Consider the following 17,348-nt stretch of genomic DNA (forward strand, 5'->3'; position numbering starts at 1 on the left):
CAGGATCTTGACAACAAAAACATTATACACAATTCTTCTTGCACACCCTCACCCTCAAACTGCGACCCTCAAAGTAGACTGAACCCCTGGACATCATATTTGTCTGCTCTTTGTCTAAAATATTTACAAGTATGGAACCGGTACTCTGGCCTGTTTGGGCTGGTTTACTCAGCCATCTAATTGAATGAGTTTTTCAATTGGGATAGAGTTTTGTTTGGCCAGTATTTGTTTAATTTCTTCAGTGTTTCAGAAGTATTCTGTGGGGACTGAATCAATCACAAATGGGAAAACTGCAGAGGATGTTAAAAGTGCAGGGTCAGCTAGCTACAACCACACAGCTCTGTTTTCCAACAACCAGTCCACCTCAGATTTAGTAGACATGAAGAGTTTGATGCATCAAGAAGGTAAAACAGCCGCTCCTTTCACTTCAAGTTTTTGTGCCGGGACCTTCACGTCAAGTTGGGCTAGTGCCTGATTTACGCGCTTGACAATGTTGGTTGATTCAAGGCCTTCAAATGGTGGTTTTCTCCCTTCAACATTGATATTGCTGATGATGACCTGACTTGGTCTACATGTTTTAACAATCTTGCTTGCTGGTGATGGTTGGGGTATCTGAGTTGATGTGATCTTCAGGCTGTTTGTTGCTGCTGTAGTCCAGGACTTGGGGTTTTGCTGGTAATACTTTTGAAGGCACCTGCTGGACCGTGTTGATTGTTTGTATGTTGCTTAATGTTCTGATCTGTTGTTCCAATCTCCAATAAATTGAGTGGCTTCATTTGGCTTTTTCAACTGAGCTTCTATCACATTTAATTTGATTGAAGTTACTTTGAAGATCATGGACAGAGACTGGTTTTTGAGACAAAGAACTGGTTCTTGTGGTGTTTCCATGTTCATTCTTTGATTGGAAATGTCCGACATTGCGTCTTCTCATGTCTTCTTGCGCGTGTGGCGCTTCTGAACACATTGTCCTTGTGTTGTGCCACAGTTGGTAGGAAGTAGGTGAGGATTGGGTGGCATAGAGGGGTTCTGATAGCAAGAAGATGAGATAATAAGGTGTTTCAGGATGTGGATGTGATGATGATGAGGTAATCATAAGAGACCACCATACAATCTTTAAAGGTGATGTTCAAACTAATACTACTAATTGTTGGTTGTGGGTACAATCTCCACTGCTCCTTTTGAATTCCAGAGGTGTTACACTAAGTTGGCTTTCAGTTGATGATGAGCTCTCTTATTGCGCATGTGTCAAAAGTTTGCTAAATATCATGCCCAATTTTGTATCCAAGCCGTATTGCTTTCAGCTGGACAAATCATAAAGCTGCCCTCTTGAGCCATGTAAGGGTTGGGTTTGTTTTATCTTTTGTTGTCTTCAATAATCATATTATGTAGTATGATGCAACATTTGGCAATTTACTCCAGACCTGATTCTGACCACAGCCACCCACCATTGTGCAAAATATGCCATTGTGCTTGTAAGACACCAAAAGCCCATTTGATATCTTTCTGTAGAGCTGCTTGAACTTTTGCAAGAAGCTGTTGATGATGAGTAAAAAAATAATGAGAACTTGAAGACTTGCTGTGGTTAAAAAATGCAGAAACTTACCCTTTTCATTGGTGTGTCAGGACAAGATATTGTTTGGATGAGTGTTGTGAATTCCGGGTAGGTTCCATCAGGCAAATAGTGACCAGGGCTGTATTTGGTGCCATTAACAGTGAATTTGACCTCAGGCTGTTTTCCATTGAGGTAATCTAGAAATATTGGTGATTGAGCAAGTGAACTGAGATTGTTGAGAGTTCTTGGTAAACCAAAGTACACATGCCAAATCCACAAGTCCTTTGAAGCCACTGCCTCAAGAACCAAGGTTGGAGCCTTCTCCTTCCCACAATATTGACCATGCCATGCTGTTGGACAATTTTTCCATTCCCAATGCATATAATCTAAACTACCTAACATACCAGGCATTCCTTGTTCCTCCACTACAGCCAGAGGTTGCTTGAGGTCAGCCTCAGTGGGGTTTCAAAGATATTCAGGCCCAAAATAAATTGCTGTAGATTCACCCATTTCCAAGTACCTGTCAAACATATTGGGGGGTTTTACATAAGCAAGTTGTTGTATTGCTGCTGTGCACTTGTGTTGTTAAGAGAAGCCCAAAGTGCCCACAGCATCCTGCTTCAGCTCAAAGTAGCAATTTGATCTTTCCAAAGTATCACAGATGCAAAAGAAGAGTGGAGGACTCACCCAAAAACAATGTCAAAAGCGACTGAGTGGGTATTGGGGAGAATCAGCAAAGTGGTGGTGATGAAGCTTTGCATGTCCTCTTGATCTCAAAAGATTCTCAAATGTGGACCTTGACAACTAGCACATGTATTTCCACTTTGAAGAATATTTCTACATTGGAGAATGACCCAGTGTTGTATCATTGCATTTTGGATGGCTGATTCCTCATCCTTGTCATCATCCAGGAGGATATCCATGAATTTGTCTTCATTAAGATCAGGTCAGGTCAAACATCCATTGAGAAAGACAAAGATGAATTAGATATAGGGTTCAAATGGATGAAATTGAAGAGGAGATTAATTGAGACTGACCGTAACAGAGGTGTGTTTTGAAAACTGCATTCCCTCTCACTCACTCATAGCATATGCAAAAATCACGCTAAATACTGCTAATAACTGTACTGGAGGGAATTACGGCTGTGCATGGTTTTTCTTATACCTCAAACACTGCCCTAACCAATCTGTGCCACCCTCTCTACGTTACAGATTTACGGCACAGCTGTGGATTCTCTAAGACAAATAGAAAGAAGTCGCGGCTGTGAAGTCACTGCACAAAAGTTAACTGTGGTGGTACAAAGTCAGAATTCCCTCTACCACAGTCTTGACACAACCCACTATATGTGTCAGCAACAAGCTTAGAGCCTCATCTGTTTGAAGCTTTTACATCCTTGATCACAAACTTGCTTCTTTTGTACTTGTGTATCTGTGCATGACTCATAGGTATGTTTCTTATCTCTCTGTTCTATTTCTTTTCATGGTTTGTTCCTATAGTTGTACATGTTGCAAAATAAACATTATCATATGTTTGAAGCTTTAAAATTCTTGATCACAAACTCACTTCCTTTGTATTTGTGTACTTGTGCATGACTGAAAAATTGATATGTGTGGGCAGCTCACATTTTAGAGTAGGAAACAATGGTGAAATTAGCTACTTATTCAAATTCTTTTGGGATATACAACTTGCAAGCTGATGCATCTAATCATCAAAAAAACTGTGCAAATTGCCTAAGTCATCTATAGGAAAACATTGCTAGAACCAACATGTTGGTTTGTCAGCCCATGGAGACTTAGCAGGGCTGGTAAGTCGGGCTGGAGCATGGGTCTTTGTCAGAAGGATGAACTGAGAAAATTCATCCTTTGGAGAGATCTCACAGAATTCTCTGAGACTTTGACTCACCAAGCACCACAGCTCTTACCCAACTCTAGCTCACTTATAGGTTTGAAACACCAAATTCATCTTTATAATTTTTGGAGCCAACCCTCCCACCCTACAAATACGCAAAGCATGTAAACTTGAGAAATGAGAACCCACCCATTGACCCAAAGGCGTGTAGTACACACCGCAAGCCCTTGGTTCCAGAGAACCAAAAAGAGGCCCTGGCGTGGCTTTGCCACTATTCCCACTACAGTACTCTCTGACCTTGAGGTAAGAGAATATTTGGGTAGTCCTCATCAAGGAATAAAGAGAGATGAAATCTCTCAAGAAACCCTCACACACAAAAATCATAAGCTGAGCTAATTGAGGAATGGGATATTTGGTCTGTGTACTTCTTTTTTGCCCACTGAGAAACATATAATTGATGAGCCAGTTCTTATAAACAGGTGTTTGGAAATTGGGCAGCATCTTACCATTGAAAGCAGAGTAATGCCATGTTCAAATTCTTACACCTCTGCACTGAAGTGCAAATTCCAGAGGAATAGGGGGTTTCAAGTCAGAAAATGTTTGTGAAACTTTTTAAAAAACAGACAGGTTTTTTAAACTTCGCAGTGTTTTTTTTCTGCAAATATACGGTCAACAGCATTTGGGACATCTAAAAAGGTGTCCCATTTTTTTCAATTTACGGTATATTTTGCAACATCAGACAACTTGCTGGACTGTAAAATGCTGTAAATTTCTTGACTTGAAACACCCTAATACATGTGTGGGATCTAGGTATTTGTCAAAGATTTCAGCAGATAAACCTCTTTTAGTCAGGCTAGGTCAGGATCTCAAGTACCACAGTTCCGCTCACGTCATAAAGTGCTCTCTTACTCACATGTCAGCTCTTTGTACAGGTGAATTTTGGATATGGCAGGGAGTGTAAATCAGTTGTCCTTATACACAGTGTTTTACTTTTTTTAGACTGAAATGTTCTCCTGTGAAGGAAAGCCTCCATCAGGTTTGTATCAATGAGTTTTGTGGTGAATTTTACCACGACTAATTCTATTGACCAACACATAAATATTCATGATCCTTTGACTCTCCAAATTGATCAATCAACAACTCAGACGAGTAATACTATCCACCTGCATTACTTTAGTGGGATGATGTCCAATTGAAACACAGGTCAGGTATACCGTATTAGGGATAAGAGTTTGCATATAGGGAATGTCACAATGAAAAAGCTGCTGTGATGCGCGAGGATGCACACCAGTTCCGCCCCATTCACAGGCCTGACCCGCATGCCATCGTCTTATACTGAAACTGTATTGAGCTGTACATACAATCGAAGTGAGCCAACAGATATCCCCAGTCACATTGTCGATTGGAATTTAAAGACCTCTCGTTCGTTCGATATGGTGCCAGCAGCTACTACAGCGAAGTCTTCATCCAATCTTGGTATCCCATTTTATTCTCATTCGACGCGTTTTCTTTAGCTATCAGCTCATTCAACCATCTTATCAACCTTGCGTAATGCCCAAAGGTATTCGCCGAGATCAACAACCCGTTGCAACAGTGGGCCCACCTCCTTCACAGTGGGTAACAAAATCGCATTCTTGCTGTGCACCTCCAACTTCGCAATGCTGATCAGTACCAATATTTAAACTCGCATCAATAAGACCCAATGGTCCTACTTCACAACCTTTCTCCTTCACAGCTTTCCAGCCCTTTTCAGCGATCAATGGCAAGAATGTCGCGTCATCATTTGCCAAAGCAGACCATCAATCCTGGTGGACTCGGAGAGCCGATGACGCCACTTGGGAAAGTCAGCGGAATTGGAAGAAGACAGTGATGCTCGGAGGTGACGACACCGCACTCTTGGCTCGCTCTCCTGATCTTGCTCGTCATGAAGCTTCGATTGCACGAGATCCTACGAGCCCTATCCAGGGCCCGAGTAGCCTTCACCCGTCTGGTCATCTTCTTCCTCCATCTCAAAACTTACCGACCGATCCTGCCCAACGTACCATTGTCATTCATCCTGGCTCCCGAATGTTGCGCATCGGCCGAGCATCCGATCACTTACCAATATCTGTTCCCAATGTCGTGGCCCGTCGGCGATCATCAGCAACTAAATCTTCACCCAACGGTGTCTGTAGAAATTTTGAACCGTCTTTGGAACCCCAGGTAGTCGATGCCTTCAACTCAAAGATTGGGTCTATTCGGGCCGAGTTTCGGAGTCGTATGCGTCAAATCAAACTCCGTGGAATCACTAACGGCCAAGGCATTGCCGCAAATTACAATGCCGATGTTGTTCCCCTTGTATTGAGCGAAGACCAAGATCCTCTCGGTACAATCTGGCCACCAGTGACTGGTCCTGAAGCTAGAGATTTATATATAGGCGAAGATGCGTTGTTGATTGCCGACCCCGACAAGCATGATTACGCAATTCGTTGGCCGATTCATCGGGGCGCATTGAACACAGCGGAAGATTCAGGATATGACTCAAAGAATGAGATCTTGGCTGACATTGAAGCAGTGTGGCTTTACGCTTTATCGAACGGATTGGGCATCAAGGAGCAAGAGCTGAAGGTACTCACTATCAACGTTCTTAGTTCGAGCTGGGTCTTAGAGAACTGATCTTATTTACACTCGTCCGTCACGTACAGGAATATTCTGCAATTTTCATTCTTCCTGACTTATATGATCATTTTTATCTTCGGGAAATGGTCGATCTAATGTTTCGTACAGTTGGATTCAAGCAGATCTGTTTACAACAGGAATCTTTATGCGCTTGTTTTGGCGCGGGACTGGGTACGGCCTGCGTGATTGACATCGGGGCAACTAAAACCTCAGTCTCATGTGTCGAAGAGGGTTGGGTCTTACCAGAGACGCGACTACAGATGGCTTATGGCGGGGATGATATCACATTCGTTCTGTCTGAGATGCTCCGGCGGCAGAAATTTCCTTACAAAGACTTAAATTTGAATCGTACATGGGATTGGCAAATGATGGAGCGCTTGAAAGAAGATATGGTGGTGTTGAGTGAAGGTGATGTGGGATTGAATGTGTATACTTTCTTTTCGCGACATCCGAATGCCCCAACACAGAAATGGGCTGTTCGCGCTTATGACGAAGTGATACTCTCTCCCATGGTACGTCTGATATGTCCGCTTGTGTTTCATTGATTTGATGCGTGTAACTCAAATATCTCCTTGTTCCTTTGAAAAGATCATGTTTACACCTCAAATCATTGATTTCGGCCGTAAATTCCAGCCGGGCAAGCCATTATTTAGCAAGGACGGTGTCGATGACGTGCTCGATTTAGGTGGAAATACCGTTACGGACGCTATGCGTAGTTCCACAGGTCACGCTTTTTACGTGAAACCTAATGCGGCGAGCGTTGCATCAAACGTACAAGCAGCAGAAGTCAAGCCTACTCAAAATATCTGCGAGGATGTTAATGCAGCGTTGGAAGATATGGCGTCCCCGCACAGTGGCACCCCGCAGCCAACCCTCGTTGATTCCAGTGCACCAACCCGCCGACCAAGCCCAAGCCCAGCTACTGGCAAGCAGACTACCGGTGTATTGCCAGTTACACAGAATGCTGAGACGCCTTCAATCATGCCCAACGCAACCATAATTGAGGCAAGTAAATTACCTCTCCAAGAAGCAGTCCTTCATAGTATTTTGGCCTGTAACTCTGAAGAAAAGTGTCGAAGGATGGCTGGTGCCATCATTATCGTTGGTGGAGGTGGCTTGATACATAACGTTGCGTATGCGATCACGACACGGTTTGTTTAATTTATACTTGCTCTGGACATACACGACGGCTTAATCTAACGTTATCGGTTGACGCCAACAGGATTCAGCCTTTGCTCGCGGCTCGCTACCCGAACATTGGTGAGACAAGCTCAATACCACCCCCTCGAGATATCGACCCGAAACTACTCGCCTGGAAAGGTGTTTCACTGTTATGCAGGCTAGACGCCGCGAATGACCTATGGATCCGGTCAAGCGATTGGGAAGTACTGGGTTCTAAAGGTATCAAAGATCGCACAATGTTTATGTGTTGATGTGTAGAGTCCGTATAATATCTCCCAAGGATCAGTAAGAGATATCTAATAGTTGTTGAAAAATCTGCCAAGGGTTAGTATCCTTCTTATATTGGCATGTACACAATGAACCATCGCGTGTCCTTAATTTCCTCCATACCATGAAGTATGAAGCACTTCCCCACGTTTTTGTACTGATGAGCTGGCCAGTACAGCTCAAAGCGAGTAGGACTTTGTTAAGTTTGCCATGATGTGGGATCCCTGATTGAATTGGAGCTGGGTTTTGTGGACTGTGCACGTGATGCCTGTGCCGCAGTTGTGCTCAGTCTCACATGAATGCAACACCCCCCACAACAAGTCACTGGCAAACATATGAAAGGAGAAAATGAGAGAAAAACAACAAGAACAAACTAAATTATCAAGAAAAACAATGAAGCAACATTTATAAAGAGTGTAACACAAAATATTTGTTGAAAAAAACGAGAACATAAATGATCTGCATCAAAGCAAAAATAAAAACTAAAAAATAAAAAACACTCTGATCTGGAATCTGTTCCCCTGAGGCAGGTAATATTTTCTACCAGATTGAATGGAATGATGAATCCCCACCTACAAAATTATCTCCACCAGACACAGTTTCCACATGTTGTACATCACAAGTATTGAGCTTTGTGATAAGTTCAAGGGAGCTGGAGTTGAATTTTTTCAATTGTTCAGATGACTTTTCAATTCAATAATAATCTCAGATCCTTGACACCTTGATCATGTGAGGGAGGTCCTAATGATTTCATTTACATATCCACTCTTTGTGATTTTGTGACTATGCAATTTGAGAATACTTGTCCTTTGTAGACTTGTTCATTGACGTAGTAAAATTCCCTATCAGTATGACCTGTGCGTTTATTTGATAAATTGTCACTGGCAACATGAATTGATGAGGTGTTATCATAGTACATGTTAAATAGATTGCCAATTCCTGTCATGTCTTCAATGAGATTACAAAGCCACACTGCATCTTGACAAGCTGATCCTATCACCATGTATTTGGCATGGCAGATTGGAGATGCTACATACACAGGGGTGTTGTTTTGATAACCATGATATAGGACAATTAAGATAGTATGAGATGTATCCATGCAATGACCTTGCTTGTCCCCCACCCCAATTAGCATTGTCATAGGTATGCAATGGTGTATCATGGTGTGGGTGATATCGGGTCTTGTGGCAACTGATAAATAATTAAGAGTTCTGATGGCAGATAAGTACTTGTCTGAGTCAACTCATTCTCCATCATCAGTAGGTGATTGCAGGATTTTTTGACTGTTCATTGGGAAGGAATGACTTGAATATTTTCTTTGTAAGACCAGGTTGAGAGAGGATAAAGCTGCCATCATTTTGATGTGATACATTAACACCAACTGTTTGATTCAGGTTGGTTCTGATTTGATCAATATCTTTTCTTTTAATTGTTGAAAACTTCATTGAGTAATTTATCTGAACTACAGTCAAATCCGCACAGATGCATAACTTGTGATAATGCATAGAAAAAAGCCTGAATCTTGAGGCTTTTTACTGCCAACATTGACAACAGAATTGCATAACACACCAAAATACATACCAAAAGTCCTCCACCCAAATTATGTAATTGCATGGGCATTACTGTAACAGTGACTGCTCCATCATCACTGTGACACCGGTTTCTCCAAGGTGAAAAATGATTACATTTAATCTACAAGATGATTAAAAGTGCATTCAATCTGCATTCAATCTTCATTTTGTACATTAATCATGCATTATTAATCATTTTGTGCATCAAATGTGATCAGTTTTCACCTCAGAGAAACACATTATCTTTGTAGTGTGAAGCCATATAATGCACATGTTGGCTCCCCAACAATAGATGTACAATGTCAGGTTGTATTCACTACTCTTAAATCCCACTTGCACTAGGACATTTTCTATTTTTCCACCAACAATGTGCACTGTCTTGAGTACCATGTAGAGCTTTGATTCCTTCAAGGACTTGATTCTTCTTCTGCCCTTCACATAAATAGCAAGTAGGAATATCAAAGTCAATGAGAGAGTCAATGTTGCTATGGAGGTACACTGACAACGGTGGCTCGCTAAGCTAAGCTAAGGATTTTTGCCACTTTGGCTTAGCTTAGCTAGAAGCCGCTAAGGAAAAATCCGCTAATGCTAATCTTAGCGGATTTCCTTAGCTTAGCGGGCATGAAATGACACCCGCTAAGCCAATTAATTGGCGGCTAAACCGCTAATAGCGGCTTAGCGGCCCTTTTTTGCACTTAAAACATGTTCTTTTTGATAGCTAAGCTTCCGGCTTAGCTTAGCGCAGACCCGCTAAAGAAAAAATCAAAATTTGATTAGCTTAGAGCACCCACTATCATGAGGGTGATTTATCGTAGATTTTGCGTTCCTGAGCACCAACTTTGATCATGCGTGTTTTACCAAAGTTGGTAACCGCATGAATTCCACTATGGGATGATCTAAGGTCTGCTTTACCAAGGATAAATCACTGTGAATCAATCAGATCCACAGTGGTTTGATTTTGAAATGAAATATCTCATTTCTCATAACCTTCATCCAAAAGACCATCCATCAAATGCCCGCTAGAAATTTCTTGAAGAGACATATCGACCGTCATTCAAGTCTTTAAACAATAATGATGAGGAACAAGAATTTCATCAACTTGTCTTTGAATTCTTGTTTGATAGGCCTCACACACCACCTTCAACTCCTCAGACTTGAACCCGAATAGATCAAGATCGAGCTCAGCATGCTGAGCAATCGTATGATGACTATTTCACACCTCAATTATCAAGCTCACAAAACTTTGATATGTATATTGTACATTCAGATTTCACTGTAGCAGAATTTTACAAGGACAACCAGAGTATCTCGTGGTTAATGAATAATGATGATCTACATAAGTCGTGACTCGTAAGTAAAGTTGAAACAAGAACAGTGTGGGTCACTTTGATGATAGGGAAAATATCAACCCTTGATTGAAATCGATTCAATTCGAAGTGCGATGTGCCAAAATATGATGTATCGAAGCTGAGTTTTGAGGATGGACTTTGAAGTTTGAATTTGAAGTCTTGAATTGTGATGTTTTGAAGTTTGGGGTTTTGAAAACTGCAGTTGTTGACCAATTATCCTACAATAAATCAAGTCGTAGCTGTTCGTAGATTTGAAGATGGGGAAAGCAAGATTTGACACGGTCGTAGGGACCGCAAGTCTAAATCAAGTCCATAGTGGACCTGTGGGTATTTTAGCGTTACGGTAACGCTAAATCACCGAGTTAGCGCAACCATAGTGGGTGCTCTTAGCTTGAGTGCGCTAAGGATTTACCGTTAGCTTAGCAATAAAAAATCACTAAGCTAATGCACCACTAACCGCTAACTTAGCTTAGCTGTGCCACCGTTGACACTGATAAGGAATGTATAGGCCAATTTTGATACACTGCTATAGTGAGCATGATATGTAAACATGCAAAAGTTGCTGTTGATGCAAAAGGTTCTGTGTAGTCAAAGCCTTCTTGTTGTTTAAAGCCTTTGGCAACAAGACAAGCTTTGAATTTAATCAGGTTACCTTCTTTGTCCATTTTCTTATAATCAAAAACCCATTGTAGGTCAATAGATACAAGGCCTTTCCATCCAGACTTTCATTTTGTTCATCATGTCCATTTCATTGTCACAACCTTCTTTCCAGTTCATAGAATCATTAGATATCATGGCTCCTGAATAAGGTCTAGGTGGTTCCAATATTTTGAGGTGATCTTCCCTGTGAGCTACTAGCGTCTTTTGGGCTAGTAAACCACTAAAGATAAGGGTGGACTAATAAACTGCTTTTATTAGGCGCATGGGAACCTTGTTGTAAGTTTCAAAACAAGGTTGGCTGAGAAGTAGTGTGATCAAATCAGCACTGACTTCAGTTAGGTGAGCTTTTAACAAAGGGTTTTGGATACAAATCCGGGAATTAATGCAAGACAAATGGTCTTCTAGAAGGATTTAGAGTAGAAACTACAGTCTAGATTTGTGCCCAAGCTAACAACACTCTACTCTAGACACTGTAAACATCATTCAACTTCCCCAATTTGGAAGAGGAAAATGATTAATAGTACAGTTTTTCATAAAAGAATCTAATACTGCACACCTGAGCCATTTCACCCACACTACATATGCGCAGCAAGCTGAGTCAATAGTTGTCTATCATGTACATACAGGTCTGCTCAGTTTTTTGCCCATCAGAATAAATAAATCACATGTTATACCACATGTAACTTTTTCGACTTTGGAATTTTTTTCCCAAAAATTTACTACATATCATTCTGTAGCTACTCAAGCAATATTGTTGAAGCTATGTCTTAGTAACAGAAAGTGTGTTACATGCAGTTGAGTTGATGAGATCACACCAAAACATTGAGTCAGTGTATGTAGTCAATCTTTTGGAAGCTTTTTTCAATCTGAAAGAAGTTACAGCATGTATTACATATGAAGAACTTATCCTGATGAGCAGATAACTGAGCAGAACTGTATGTACATGATAACCACATATTCACTGAGCCTGCTACACATATGTAGTGTGGGTGTTATGGTTCAGGTGTGGAGTGATAGACCATTTTATGACAAATCATACTCCCAATCATTTTTTCCTGCCCACTTGGGGAACCCGAATGATGTTTGCAGTGTAGAGTTTGTTAATCAAGGGAAATATCACCTAGTGATATTTGGAGTTCTTTAAACTCTGAACACAGAGGAACTCCTGTGAATTTAAAGTTTCTCAAGTTATTGAATTCCTTTAATAACTTGAGCAATACTACAAGGATCACCTCCTGAAGGAAGTCTTCAAAAGAACTTCAACAAACTACAATGGTAATAACCAATAAGAGAGATATATAATGTCTAACAAATGAGGACAAGAACTCTATTTATCTGATTGATGAATTTATTGATAATTTGCTAAATTGTAATGATGATGATGGATTTTCCTGGCGGGTCAGAGAGCTCTTTATATACTCAAAACCCTGAAAATCCTTTATGTACAACTTGTGGTTTGATTACATACTCATTTAACGTATGTAATCATGAATTTTAATTATTTAATTATTATCTGATTACGCACATGTGTAACTCTTGTGTTACTCATGTGATGCGCACTTGTGAAAGGCATTCTTACCTAATGCAACCTGTTGGTTACATTTACATGTATGTACATATGTACTTGGCTCTTGAAACTGAGCCATGAGTTGTAATTATTATTTTTGTTATTTTATAGTTATTTAGGCAGCCCTTTGGTTCTAGTAATAGGGCTCGGGGCTGACATTCCCCGCTCAGCACGTGAGTTGCTGCTACATCCTCTTTGTCTATTTTAATCTCTTCTGTGAAGTCTCCTCGTTTGGTGCATGAATGATGCGCTTGATGCTACCTTTCTTGAGTGCTCCTGAATTTTTTAATTTGTTCAACAAGGTTAATGAAGTTCTGTTCTTGTCTTGAGGTTTGATTTGATCATTTTTTTGTAGGGGAATTGAGCAATGGCCAAATCCTTTCTTGAGTGCTCCTGAATTTTTTAATTTGTTCAACAAGGTTAATGAAGTTCTGTTCTTGTCTTGAGGTTTGATTTGATCATTTTTTTGTAGGGGAATTGACACCACAGTAATCAATAGGTGTGAAACCCAATTGGGGAAAGTTGCGGTGACCGGGTCCGCAACTTTCTCCAATTGCAAATTGCGTTCGCAATACGTTTGCAATACGTTTGCTGTACACCCTCGAGACCGCACAAGTACAGGAGTCGACAGCACTACTTACAGGTATCATACCAGTCTAATTTCATCCCTGTTTGATAGGGAAAAAGGCTCGATAAGAGAGCAAAGTCAGACACGAGTCCACGACTTATGAACCGTGCTTCACTTTTGCCAAAAGCGCAAATCACAAAGATGTACAAGGGGCAAGCACAAGTACAAAACACAGTTGACCACTTGCCAACAGTTTGGAATCACCCTTGACCAACCCATTTCTTCAAAGAGAAATTGAATGCGACCTAATACATCCTCTGACACATTGTATCAAGACGGGCAAATTGATCACAAATCCAGAAGTACTGTAGAGTCTTGGAACTAGGGCTGCCAACTCCATGTATACCGTGCTCCGGTCTCGAGGGTGTACAGCAAACATATTGCAAACAAATTGCGAACACAATTTGGGATTGAAGAAAGTTGCGGACCCGGTCACCGCAACTTTCCCCAATTGGGTTTCGCACCTATTGATTCCCGCGGTGTGAGCAATGGCCAAAGGGAAAAATCTTTTGGGCTTTTTGTCATAAAACAGCCAGACTTCTCCACCATCAACATATTCCACCATAATACACTTCTGGGCATTATACTCTTGGTTTCAAGGTGCTTGCTGTCTGTGATGGATGTGTACAAATGCCGTGCTCCAGAAATATTGAAGAATGTCAAGTGTTGGCTTTTGATTCAGGAAAACTTGTATGGCTTTTTGTTGACAGTTACCAAACTCGGGAGTTTGTTATGAATGTGTGCTGCTGTTAAGTAAGCAAATTTCCACAATTGATTAGGAAGCTTACTGGATGCAAGCAGTGTGACTGCCATTTCTTCAAGACTTCTGTTGAGGCATTCAGTGTTCCCATTTTGTTCTGGTTTGTAGGGATTGTAAAAATGATGAGTGAGACCACTGTCTTTCAGCAAATTCTGTAAGCTTGCTCCTACATTATTCCAACCTTGATCTGGCCGTATAATTTTGATTTTCTTGCCTGTTTCACACTCCCGTTTCTTGAGGGTGTTGATTAGTCAATGGTGAACATCAGTTTTGGCTTAATGATACAAACTTCTGAGTATTTTGAGGCTACATCACAGAACATCTCCATCAGCTGTTCTTCAGTTGAGCATGGAAGGCTGCTATGTCTGTGACCAAGACTTCCATTACCTGGGGTTCATGATGAGTGCCTCCTAGCATTCTTCTACATGTGATCTTACACGTTAGGTGATTTTCACATGTGAAATGAGAGTGTTTGATGTCTGGAAGACCATACTCATCATGATTCTTGAAAACTCTCTGAATTCTCTTTGATGAAACATGCCCAAGGCATGCATGCCATGATTGAGAAAGCTGCTGAGAAGACTTCATTGTGCAAACAAAACATGGTGACCGAGAGAAATTACAAGATTGAGGCTAATTCTTGTGTGCTTGAAAAACCACCTCCTGTTCTTAGAAACTGCACACAAAATGTTTTCATTTTGTAATTTATTTCAAAAATCATTATTATCTTTCAATGCTTGCAATATTCTTGAAATTCAACATGTAGGTCAGCCTCAAGATGCGTTTTGGTAAAAGCTGCAGATGCTTTTGCTTTGCATTCGACATTGGTAAGGGAAGCGTTTTGGAAAAAGCAGGTCTCAAGATACGGGAGGGAAATAGCATAAATATAAGTGGCAAATGACAGATTGAGACGGCATCATTTGCCACTACACATGGCTACACTTAGGTGAGTTGTAAGTGGGAAGCAGAGAGATACCAGTGGTTCACACACACAAATTTCTGAAGCCCTGCCATTGTGACAAGGTCAAGTCACAGGGGAAAAGACAGATGCTCACATTGGGATGAGCATTCAAATTTTATTTTTTCTTCCAACATTTGTTCAATTTTTCTTTCCAAATTCTTCCCTTTTCTTCCTGCTTTCTTCCTCCTTGTCAGCTGATTACATGATAAACAGGCACTGAGCCAATGAACTAGGCCTTCCTCAGGCATCATTCCTTAGCAAAGAAGCCCAAGGGAGGGCTGGCCCATCTGCTCACTTCACCTCAGCCACGCATGAGCTGATCCTCCACAGCATGCCTTGGAGCCTGCTGATCCAGTGTTTTGGACAAGCTTCTGAGCTCTTCTGAGTATGAAGTGACTCATGAACTGATCCTGAGTACTCATCTGAGAGAATGAGCTTGAAGAATGATCATCCAAGATGGGAATGAGCATTCTCCAGCAATTACGGTACTCAAAACAATCAGGTTCGTGCTACCTTTCTTGAAAACCTGCTTTCAAAATGTCGTTTTTGTGGGGAAAATGAACTGTAGAAAAATCCAAAAAAAAGTTCCAGTGAATTCCCAGGAATTCCCCCGCCAAAAGATCAACTTTGAATCTATGTTTTTGACATTTTTTGAAAAAGGTGGCACGAACTTGATTGTTTTGAGTACCGTAAATGTAAAGCAAAATTTGAGCAAAACAGCCTGATCATCTGAGCCAATGCCGCTACCGCTCCGCTACTCACAGGTTTTTTGCCTATTTTTGGTGTGGAGCGTAGTCCTGCGCACTATTGCACTACGCACATAATCGCTTTTTTTATTTTTTTTTCTCACTCCGGGGTGCGTAGTGGTTCACCACCCCGCACATTGTTATAAAGCGCCGCTACGCTCAAAACCGCTCAAAACCGCACAATAGCAGCGCACATCGCACAATAGCGGCGCACATCGCACAATAGCGGCGCACATAGGGCCTTTTTATTCATGAATTGGCTTCAGACTGAGTTGAATCAAATTTTTTAAAGACAAAATCTCATGGATATCTATGTATCATGATATAAAAGATAAAATAAAGTACACTAGTTCTTTTTCTTTACCAAGCTATCTAAATAGGCTTGAAGAGCCATTGCCGCTTCTTCAAAATCCCCACCTGGAACTATATTCTCCTTCAACCACGCTTGACACCCTACCAGACGTTCCATGGACTTAGGTAGCATTCCTCCACGTGACGGGGTGCAAACGTCAGCCGCGGCAGAGAACGTGCGTTCACATGCACAAGACGTGGCAGAGACAGATAAGTAATTGTGAGCGAGTTGCGCAAGGATCGGAAAGTGATGTCCATGTTGGTGTCATTGAAAAGAACATGTTAGTGAGCTGCAAATGGAATGAGTGAGATTATCATAAATGAGATCAACCAACCTTCCACCAATCAAGCGGGTTTTGATCTTTATTGATTGGGTATTTACCCTGCAGATAGTCCTTGAGTTTGGAGGTAGATGCTTGGTCAGTCGTGGTGTTCAAAGCTCCAAAGATATCAAATTCGTCAGGCTTGGCGGTTGAATGATCATCATCATTAGGTGATGGAGTTGCCTCTCGATTGTTGGTTTCCTCCAAGAGAGAGTTGAAAGCGGTCTGGATAGCTAGATTGGCGGCGATATCATATTCAGGATAGTGAACCGCGAAAAACTTGGTGCGAAAGCAAGGATTCAGGATGGTGGCAAGAGTGATACACTCAGTGTTGAGTGACTCTTCCTGGTACTTGGAGAGCCATTCAACCATCTCATTAATGGCCGCGACCAGGCTGGGAAAATTGTTAGCATCTGATTGAAGAGATTTGAGCGCCTTAATGACTTGTGTGTACTTGGCCAGGACAATGTGTCCGGTTGGGCCATTGCCTTCCACATGGGCTGTGGCATCTACAAAGGTCTACGGATTGTAAATATCAGAAAGAGTGTCAACATTTAGATTGAATTTAGAAGGAATAACTGACCTTTAAAACCTTGTTCACCAATTCCACCGCATGTCATTCAGCAGGTGAGATGACACACCCCTTAAAAAACAATGCCTTGCGATCAGCAGCAAGCATCCAGTTGATGACCTGTAAAAACCGAGAATAGTTAGATTTCACATGAATCTGATAATAAGCATGAACAAAATATGAAACACTAATTACCTCCTGGGCCTCAAAAGCAATCCTTTGGCTCTCATAGTGACTATTCCAGCGTGTTTTGCAAGGGCACCTCAGCATGCGACCTTTGTAGCCTAGCCGAGTTGACCAAGCCTTGAAGTCTCTTTGCCTAGCAGCACTACTGACAATCTGGCCACTGACTGT

The 17,348-nt window shown here is 41.4% G+C and overlaps 1 protein-coding gene across 1 annotated transcript; it reads left to right on the top strand.

The window, feature by feature from the left end:
• Window positions 1-5,269: 5,269 nt before the first annotated feature.
• Window positions 5,270-7,491, top strand: MELLADRAFT_35076 (uncharacterized protein; the record flags this gene model as incomplete). Its single annotated transcript, XM_007408288.1, has 5 exons — window positions 5,270-6,007; window positions 6,085-6,570; window positions 6,647-6,719; window positions 6,885-7,213; window positions 7,288-7,491. The coding sequence occupies 5 exons, from the start codon at window positions 5,270-5,272 to the stop codon at window positions 7,489-7,491; spliced, it is 1,830 nt and encodes a 609-aa protein (XP_007408350.1).
• Window positions 7,492-17,348: the final 9,857 nt, after the last annotated feature.

Source organism: Melampsora larici-populina (assembly GCF_000204055.1).
Source record: "Melampsora larici-populina 98AG31 unplaced genomic scaffold MELLAscaffold_12, whole genome shotgun sequence".
NCBI lineage: Eukaryota > Fungi > Basidiomycota > Pucciniomycetes > Pucciniales > Melampsoraceae > Melampsora > Melampsora laricis-populina.